Here is a 10,435-nt window from a genome sequence, read left to right on the forward strand (position 1 = left end):
TGAGAGATCAGAAGCTGCGTTTGAGCAAAATGATCCCATTTTCTCCAAAACTTATTTAAGTCCCTACAGTAATTTTATCTTCTTTTTATCTGCTTGCAAATCATGGGCTCTGAGATGATGTTCAAGTTTTTCAAAGAGACAAAGTTAAATAGGTGAAAAGCTTAAAGCAAGACAATGTTAGACCTGCAGCATTGTTGAATATAGGTTGTATTTGTTCCCAAGTACTTTAATTTACTGCTTATTTGACATTGTGGAGTTTTTTTCAGTGGAAGACAGCAGAACCAGAAAATATTCCTAGTTGTAACTTGTTTTCACTCCTGCCCTGGATACTGGCTCAATATTTGCAGCACTGGATAGAGAATTTGAGCATGAAGGACACATATGCATGTGGACCCATGCAAAACTGTTTATTTTCATTTTTAAAATGGGTGGAGCTGTTTCTCCAGATACAACCTGTGTGTGGATAGAGATGCCATGCTCAGCCATATACCATATATTTGTCTTAGCCATAAAGGCCCATTTGACAGTTACTTGTCTACATATGATTGTGGTGTTATTTATGAGGTTATTGGTACTTGCTGTACTTAGACTATGCAGCCATCTTTTTTTGTTGCTCCATCTTTCTGTTGGTTGACAGGTTTTTTCCTGTCTTCCTCATTTTCTTCCATCCTTTAAGATTTCTCATCTACTGTCACTGAAACATTTCAATTTTGCTTTTTCTCTCTACGTGAAAAGAATTTGTAGTTACCTGGGATATTATTACAAGTAACAGCATGTAGCTAGAGACTACACATCAGAATTAAACTTCAGAAGGTTTATGGTGTTCATGGATTGCAGGATTTATGTTTAACAGTTAGCTTTTCAGTAGAGCCTTATGATTAAGTTGCAGAGGGGTGGAGAATCCAGGACTTAGAAGAGGATAATCATATTTCTTACTTCAGAGAAGATGCAAAGCATAATTAATTTGTCCTTGTACAGTGCTTTGTGATCCTGGGATAGGAGAAGCTTTGTGTGTACTGCTACTACTCATAATCAGAGACAGAAGGCCTTTAGATTAACAGAGCTGTCCAGAAATTAGAAATATGCATGAACATATTAAGAGCAAAATATCATAGCAAATGCATGTAAATACACAAAGATGAAGTTTTGGGGAATTGATAACAGAATCAAAAGCAGCCAAGACTTTTCAAAGACACAATATTGGTTCCCTGAAAGAGCTGTGGTTGGTATAGCTTTACCATGGTTCAGTCACAATTTTTCAAAAGTAGCAGCTTAGTTTTTACAGTCCCATAACCTGAGCCCATCTTTTTTTCTTGACATTGCATTAACATTGTGGTTAAATAAAACAGCATTTCCTAATGTCTGAGCTCTGCAAAGGACAGACTGTCCTTGTGCATTATTATTTCAGTGTGTTGTACTTTTGAAACTGAGTTGTTTCAGTGTCATCCTGTTTCACTTCCCTTGAAGTGAGATTCTGGTATAATTTGATAACATACTGCTAGAAATGAACCAATTTCTGTCTTTTGGTGCCTTTGCCCTTCATCCATACCTGTCCAGGAGGCCTCAGTGGGATGGGATGGGCCCTAGGATTTGTTCATAGACTTGATCATTGGTTTACTATTTCAGCAGGCTCTGACTTGCCTCTGCTTGCTTTCTTCTCCACACAAAGTAAGCTATAGAAGAGAGGATAAAATTGGTTGTCTCATTGAGCTTGGACTTCTTCCAACAGTAGATAGTGTTGCTGATTTAAGATTATCATCCCAAAGCCCAGTATATTGGTAGTACAAACTTATTTTCAGTCATAGCACAAAAAGCTGTACTGCCAAGGAAGCCTAGTCCCTTAAAGGCTTGTGCACATGTCAGTAGTTGCTACCGTCTCTGTGAATGTCCTGCCTTCGTCTGCACCCCTTGTTGTCACCACGTGCCACCCTCCCTCTCATCACTGTGGAGCTGGGAAAGAGGGAAGTGGAAGGTCTCTTTCAGAGGCTGAGCCATTCACCATCAGTTTCTTCCTGAATTCATTGCAGGAACCCTGCAATGAAATGTGGAAAACTTTCTTAACCAAATGAAGCATTTTATACTAATTATTGGATACTTTTCAGGTGGCCTTCTTCCTTTTAATGCACGACACTACAACCTCATTACTGCCCTCTTTGCTTTTCAACTTGTTCAAAGCATTCCCTGTGGAGTCTTGTATAGCTTTATGTTTGTGTGTTCTGCACTGTAATTATAATGATAATTCAGCTAACATGAAAGCTTTCTGGAGGTAAGTGTAGCAGAAACACTTTGTCTGCTGTAAGCTAATTTTGCTCCTTACCTAGATTCCCACCCCACCTTGCATAGCACACGTTGTTGAGCTCACTAATGCCACACAAGCTGTAGTCACTTGGCATTTGCTTCAGACTACTCCTGTTGCCTTCACCTGGGCTGTGTCTCTGTCATAAGATTCTACCCTCCATCCATCAGGAGCTCACACCTAATGCTGCTGCCTCCATGGTACACAATATTTTTTGTCTCCTTCCTTCCTTTTTTCCCATGAGAGCAGTGTCCAAGCAGTATCCCCCATCCCCTCCTTTTTTTAAACTGCTAAATAATGCTACTTGAGAACTTGAGTTTGCCTGCATTTTTCTTTTGCTAGCAAGTGTGAGAAATGTATTAATATTTAATCCCAACAATTTGGAAGAAGTTGAAGCTACAATTAGATAGTCATGGCCATCTGTTGTGAACAGCAGAACAAGAATGTACTTAATAACTTGGAAAGAGAAAAGGGACTGCCAATCACCTATAGAATATTCCTTAATAAAGCTTGCACAGTCTCTGCAGAGGGAGATCCAGGTGGTGAAGGAGACACTCCAGACCGTGCTGGTGCAACTTCAGTCAGCCAAGGAGGCAGGAGAAGAAAAGGCTGGAGACTTCCTCTGTGACAGCTGGTGTCCAGGAAAACAAGACTTGAAGGAATAATGAGCAGAAAGAGCTGGTAGGATGACATTAATTCACAAAGGGCTGCTTTTAGTAACTGAATACTGTTTTACTAAGCCTCAGGGATCTCTTCTCTCCCCTGCATAACTAATAACTAAATCAATTATGGAGAAACAGAGCCTGGAGGTCTATCATCAGAAGTATGCTACGCAGCCTCATATGTTTTGGCACAGATTGGGAAACAGCTTTCAGAGCAGAGCAGCTCCTGTAAATGTGTAGATTACAAATTGATACATTTCAAGTGAGTCTGCAAAGTTGCTTTAAATGTCAGTGAAGTGTTCTCCTTGAAGGCTCATAAACACTGTCTTCCTCTACTCATGGATTTTTTCCCTGATTTAAAGTGCAACATTAAAGCTGGAACATCTAGTATTTCTTGGAAAATAGCTCTAAGAATAATAAGAACTTTTTTTTTCCCTCTTTGGCTTTAACAGCTTTCTTACACTGAATGTATTTTCACATTCCTGCCAATAATTAAATCAATAGGGTGAAATCCAAGCTAACCGTGTTCTTTCAACTGAAATTTGGATCTCATTTGCTCTGTGGTATCAAGTACAGTGGAGGTAGCTAACAGCAGCCCCTATAGGAGTAGTTTAACTCAATTTATTTAGGTATTAATATAAACTTTCTTTAGTATTACAGGGGTTGTAAAGCAAAAAAAAAATCCTATGTTGATGATTTGTGTTGCTTATATTTAAATATTGTATGAACAAGAAGTCATTTAAATCTTGTTGTAAAGATTACTACCATTACTTTGATCTTCCTTGTAAGCTTCAGCAGGAATGCAGATTTTTTTGCAAGACATGTATGTCAATATATACACATGCATAGTTAAACATGTATTTTTATAGGAAATAAAAGCAGTACTCAGCTGAAGCCAACTGGATAATTGTTCAAAAGAGTTAATGTCTTCAAAAATTCATGTGTACTTCTACTTTGATACCGGTATATCTCTGGTACCATAAAAATTCTGTTGCAGAGGGAGAATTTTTTTTTTTAAAATCTTAATTTTTAAAAACACAATAGAAAATGTCTTGCAACTGATACTGTACTTTTTTGATACTGCTTTTCTGTCATTTTTAGAATTACTCTTCTACTTTGGTCACATTTTATAGCCACATTGTGTTTTTGCAAATTTTGAAGGTCATTGGACAACTTTCCCACTAAGATCCTGTTAATTTTTGGTGTGTTTTAATGCTAGTTGAAACTTCTACCTCAGTGTTAAGTACAGAAGGAGGGAGGGAAAAAAGTGCCAGGCAGCTGAGACATACAACAGGATTATAATTGCCTCCAGGAGCATATGGTTGTCAAAGCAGGGCAGAGAGCTCAGGTGGTTTCTATAGTCATCAGATCCTCAGGGCTGCATTACAGCCCTGTAATTCAGAACATGGCTGACTTTTCTCACTGAGTAATATATGGGCCAGCATCCCTTTATGTTGTGGTCAAGACTCTTGGAGCTCCAGCTTGCATGGATTCTGCTACTCAGTTCCCTAATGGAGATCTCTTGCTGCTCTGCTTGACAACTTTATCTCTCCACGTCCCTGTTCAATACCTACCTCCCACCACAGCTCTGGCACTTTCTGAAGCTCCCCTGAACAGATGAACAAGGTGTTTGCCTCCAGCTGAGGGCAGGAGACAAGTGCAGGTGGCACCCTGACATTCAGCCCATGCACAGGAACAGCTCCAGAGCAAAACCTGCCTGCCAGAAAGCACTCATGGAAACCCACATGAGTTCAGCTAAAGAGGAAAGCGAGCACTCTGACAAGATACTCTTGAAACTGATAAGATAGCTCTTAGAACTGTTTCTTTAACGCCCATAGAAGCTGCCTGGGGTTCAATACCTCAGAGGGCCCAGGTACTGCATTTCCAGCAAGGAGCATTTATATGGGACTATGACAACAGTCCCAGAGATGATGGCCAGTACACTCAACTAAGGTTTCATGACACCCAGCTCTCCCACCCTGCAGAGTTTTGTCCTTTGAATACTTAGTGCCTGCAATGTAAACAGTTGTTAGGCCCTAGAAGTGCCTTAGAGCCAGAATCAGCTACAGCTGAAGCATCAGGCCTGTCTCCTTGCAGCAGTGAGGGGTCAACAGCAGGGATAGGACCCGACCACCACAGGGGCAGGAGAACAGCACCCTCATTGCCACTAGCAAGGTTTCTTGAAGATATTCCCATTCAATTAAAAAAATTGTGTGGCTTTTGTGTTTTGAAGCTTCAGAGCACTACTGCATCTTAATAAAAACTCCATTTAGGCAACCACTCTAATAAGACACTGAATTTCTAAGGAGAAGGGAAACTGAATCAGTCATCGTTGATGTTATGTTTGTATCTGTTAACATCTATTTTATATGTAACACGGACTACTACTACTCCTTTAATTTATTGTTCCATTAACTTCATTGTTTGTTGTGGGAAGTTAGAGCCAGTAACCATTCCTTTTCTGAGACACATGTGATAATAAGCATACTTTTAAAAAAAAGGTATACTATGCAATGTATTGGCTGCCTTTTATCTGTGAATAGAAAACTTTCAAATAAAGAGAAGTATGTTTTTAACTAACCCAATGTCTGTTTGCATTCTGTGCAGTGTACAGCATTTTAGAAGTTTCATCACAGGGAGTGGAAGAAAGAAAAGGAGAAAGAAACCATGTGTGAGACTATTATTGTGCTGCTGACAGCAGTAATTCGTCTGCTTGGGCTAGCCTGTTATGTCTTTTGAAAACAGTCTACAGACATATTCAAGACTAAAGCCTGACAGCAACATGTAGTTCTTTTCAGTATGAGAGGGAGAAGTGAGTATTACACAGTGAGCTGTACAGACAGGTAATAGCTGCACTTAGGTCCCAGCTTGACTCAGTCTTGCTGTGCAGCTGAGTCCTGCCTGCCTTGCCTCAGTTTCTCACCCATGGACAAAGGCGGAAGGAAGAGCAGCATGACTGTGCCTTGGCTACAGCAATATCTGAGCCAAAGTTATGCTCTTACACACATTCATTTTCACAATGAGAGGTAGGAGAGTGTGTATGGTGTCCCAAGGACCACTCTCATATATTGAAATTCTCTCTTTTGGGCAGACTGGTCTCCCACCACCTGCAAACAATGAAAATCTCCAGAAAGAAGTTCCTTTCCTGCCCAGATCATGTGCTGTCCCTAGACCCGAGAGGTTTAAAGCCCAGACCCAATAGGTTTAATGACTACATAGGCAAATAAGGCTTTGTGTGTTTTCTTCTGCTACAGCAGCAGAATAATAAAATAATTTAGATTAAGACCAAGTCTGAGCCCATCCATTCACCCAACACTGCCAAGCAAGTGCACCACTAAAATACATCCATAAGTGCCACATCAACACATTTTTTAAGTACTTGCAGCACTGGTGACACCACCACCTCCCTGAGCAGTCTGATCCAATGCTTGACAGCCCTTTCAATGAAGAATTTTTTCTTGATATCTAACACTAACCTCCCCTGGCACTTAGAGTGTGTCTTGAGGGCATTCCCTCTTGATCCTGTTACTTGTTACCTGGGAGAAGAGGCCAACCCTCCCCTGGCTACCGCCTCCAGGCAGTTGTAGACAGTGATATGGTCCCCCCTGAGCCTCCTTTTCTCCAGGCTGAACACCCCCAGCTCCCTCAGCTGCTCCTCATCAAATTTGTGTTCCAGACTCTTCACCAGCTCCCTTGCTCTTCCAGAGCACACACAGTGGACTGCTCCAGGAGAGCTGCAAGATGAGGAAAAGTAGCTCACCTTTAGCAGTCCCTTTCATGTGCTTTGTGAGAGGAGTGGTTGATTTTGTTGAGTATACCCCCCCTCAGTGTACAAACATGCTCTCAAGGGACTAAAGACTGAAGCAAGGAGAAGAGAGCACTCCAAAGGGTGTTCAGCTCCAGTCTAATATTGCTTTTCCAATCAATTAGCTAATCCATTATTTCTAAAGCATGACAGCTCAGGCTTTTGCTATCATTACTTGTTAAATCAAGATAAGTGCCTGTTTTCTAGAGCATTGGAGTAGGCAGCTCAATAATGGGTCCCAGATAGGCAGTAGTGCTGGAGAGAGCTCCAGGGTGAGATTAGAATAATCCTCATGCATCCTCTTAGTTTACTATCCTATTAAAAATGAGGCTGGGACCAAGAAATTTTTTTTTTTAGTCTCAGAGATTACCATGCTACAAAGCAGCTCTAAAATATTGAATATTTTTCTGCACTGCTAAAGATGATAATACAAGTTTCTGGAGAAGCATTAAAAAATAATAAGAAGAAAGGGCTTGTGAATAAAGGAGATTCTGCCTGAACCTGAAAAGCTGCCAAGCCAGCAGCCACTGTAAAGCATTTATCTCAAATTTCTAATGAAGACTTGGATATGAGGCCTGGGAAAAGAACATCTGGGGCTGAGTGAGTAAGAAAATGTTTGAATTTTGCACATGCATGGTATTCAGCCACACTTTCCCTGTTTCCTTATCTGGAAGAGCACTGTCTTTGGGAAGGGGGTTGTTGGGGCATTGTCAAAGACACATAATGTCAATACAAGACTAGACTATTTGTTCTTGTAATCACCTGCAAAGTTGAATAAATTGTTTAAAATAAAACCAGCCCTCCAGGAACATTAAGTGGCAAGAGAGAGAGAATATTAAACTCGTCAGGCACAGGTAGGAGACACATGATAGATCTCACTGGAGAAATGGAAAATTAAGAGACCTTTTCACAGTGGCCATCCAATTTACAAGAAGAAAATTACCTTGAATTTATAACTTCTCTGACACTGAAACTTTGACACTCCAAAGGAAAGACCTCTCTGTTTTCTTGTCAAAGTAGGCTTAAGATTTTGTCTATCAGCTCAATCCCAAAATCTAGAGTTTTGTGCCCACTCCCATGTTTGCCTGCAGTAGAACCTCCAGGGCAATGCTCAGGAGCAGCAGCAGGGAGCCCTGCACAGCTCTACAGGCAGAACTTCAGGGCTGCATCACAGTTTAGTCCTTTAGTTTCAACCACATGAGCTCCTGGAGCAGCAGCTGACTGGCTGACCCAGCTATTTGCCTCACTTAGATGGGCAGCTCTGAAGAGCAAGAATGTGGCCTTGCATCTGTACACAGTACAGACAAGTACTGACAACTCTGCTGTGCCCCCACAAAGTAAAAGCAAGTGAGGTTTCAGAAAAAGAGGCACAAGAACCTCTTTGGAGGTTAGGACAAACTAATGTAAGCTGTAAGACCAGCAACATTCAGCACAGACAGCTTGCCAACCAAAGCTCAAAATGTGACCCACTCATGTCCTTTAGTATTTACATGGAGAAAGATTTGCCTACCAGTTGTTTCATCTAGCAGAAATCACAAAACAAAAAAGGGAAAAAAAAAGATATTTTTAGCAGGGAGAGTAATTATCCACTGATTTTTTTTTTCCCCCAGAAACTGTGAATAAAGCCCTTCTGCATCCCAGATGTAATGCACTTGACACAGAAAACACCACAATTCAGTTTTATACAGCCTGTATGGTACCTGTAGAACTGAAGAACAGTCACAGGGCTTTACCTTAAATATATGCATTTTCCTTACTAGCTTAAAAAAAATAAAGCACAGAAAAAGAAATGCTTTCATAAAATGGTGCTTAGAGCAGAATTGGATGACAGAACAACTGGATGTCAGCAAGTTGGGAAGGCCTATTTACCCATTTTCTGATCTTGACCTTAGCTCAAAAGGGCAAGTGAAACCAAATGCTAGGGAAGGCTTTCCTGTAAATCTTCCCCAGGAAGCAAAGACTGAAGCTATTACAAAATGCTTCACAGCCTGGCTGGGGAGAAGCTGAGGGTCATGAGGCAAATTTCTTCCCTCCCACGTGCAGGCAGGTTAAATGGGCTCAGGAGCCAGGGACACGTGCCGTGGTGCAGCACCAGGGAGGACAGGCCCCCAGACATGGTGGCCCAGGAGCAGAGGCAGTGCCGCAACACCTGGACAGCGCTCCAGCCTGAGGGGCAGCACAGCCACTGGCAGCATTGCTCAGCATCCTCTGCGAGAGAGGAAACCCAAAGAAACTCAACCAACACCAAGCCATCAGGCACTGCTTGTCTTGGCTGTTTGTGCTGATCAATGCAGTGCTGCTTGGATTTGTTAAACGAGAAGGAAAAGGTGAAAAGAGCACCCTGCCTCTCACAGCCATACATGATTTGTCACTGCTAATTTTCTATAATGAACTGTAGCAAGTGAAACCAATCTCTCTCCATTAATCCTGATGGGAAATGTTTCTTCTCTGTCTTCTCATCAAGTCCCCCAGATTCCTTGCTATAGCTGTACCAAACACCCAACTGCCCTTGGAACTCCTCTCCAGTCTTGTGAACTGAAGGCAGCAGCACAGAGCAGCTCTTCCAGCACAGTAACATTCCCTGGTTATAACATGGGAACAATAAGGCATCACCAGCTTTATTTCCTTCCATGTGTGGGGTTTTATATTATCCTGAATTAGAAATGTAATATTGATTGGGTTTACTATAGTGGGCAAAAAATGGGAAATAAAGCCAAACAAAAACCCAATGAGCAATGTTGTGTTCTGAAGGAGAAGTAAATCACCTGGTTAATGTCTCCTGTTCTGCAGTTTTAGTTCTCGGGCTTTAGGAAGTTCTTTCCACAAGATATATTGAGGTCAGCAGAGCAATCATTCAGGGATTTTTTTATTCACTTCCCCCATAAATTGGTAACAGAGTCTGCCTATCTTTTGCAAGACATATTAGTAAGCTTCAAGGTTTACCTCAAATCGTTAATGGTCACTGGGTTATGGGAGATGTAATTTAGCTCTAGGGGTTGAATCAGTAGAAGAAAATATTCCTAATTCCTGTGCACAGACAGTCTAAATTGACCAAACTAACCAAAGTGTCTGATGTCTTATGGTTAGGAGCTCCCAGAGTGCTTAACTTTTCCCCAGTCAGTCCACCGTGAGGTAAAGGCTCAAACACATATGCTCCACATTCAGCCCTCTAACACCTTTAACATATGGTTTATGCATGCCCTTAGTGGTGCACTGATTGGAAAGAAAGGAGCAAGCTTCATGCTGGAATTCAAGGCTTTTCCCCCACTGCTGGTAGTCATCTTTTCATTTCAGCTTTCCTCTTTGATCTCCCTGCACAGGGGCTGGCACATCAGCTCTGGGACGGGTGGTGGTGGTAGCGCTCACCCCTGCACTCAGCACATGTGCACGGGCACAGCCCCCTCCCTGCACACATCCTCCCTCACAGAGGATAAACAGAGCCCAGATGCTTTTCCCTCACTCCTTTGGGTCAAAGCCTGCCAAAAGCCTGCGGCTCAGGGGAGGCAGGCATGCTCATCAGGGAGTGAGGATCCCCAGGGCTTGGGTCAAAGAGAGCTGTTTCCATCCAAGCCTTGCACACATCTGCTTCTTGAGAGGCTGAGAGCAGCCAGGCAGAGAGCAGAGCCATTTGTCTCTAACCCCCACACCTAAAGTGTCTACTAAATCTTCTCC

At 42.0% G+C, this 10,435-nt stretch overlaps 1 protein-coding gene across 5 annotated transcripts in view; it reads left to right on the top strand.

Moving 5' to 3' along the window:
* DISC1 (DISC1 scaffold protein) overlaps positions 1-5,538 on the top strand; it is a 189,461-nt gene extending 183,923 nt beyond the window's left edge. For all 5 annotated transcript variants that reach the window (XM_074537482.1, XM_074537478.1, XM_074537479.1 and 2 more), the window contains one exon: positions 2,812-5,538. In XM_074537482.1, coding sequence (XP_074393583.1) covers positions 2,812-2,961 — 150 coding nt within the window. In that variant the 3' untranslated portion in view covers positions 2,962-5,538. The remainder of the gene's footprint in view (positions 1-2,811) is intronic.
* The last annotated feature ends 4,897 nt before the right edge of the window (positions 5,539-10,435 follow it).

The sequence above is a fragment of the Zonotrichia albicollis genome, chromosome 3 (genome assembly GCF_047830755.1).
Source record: "Zonotrichia albicollis isolate bZonAlb1 chromosome 3, bZonAlb1.hap1, whole genome shotgun sequence".
Classification (NCBI taxonomy): Eukaryota; Metazoa; Chordata; class Aves; order Passeriformes; family Passerellidae; genus Zonotrichia; species Zonotrichia albicollis.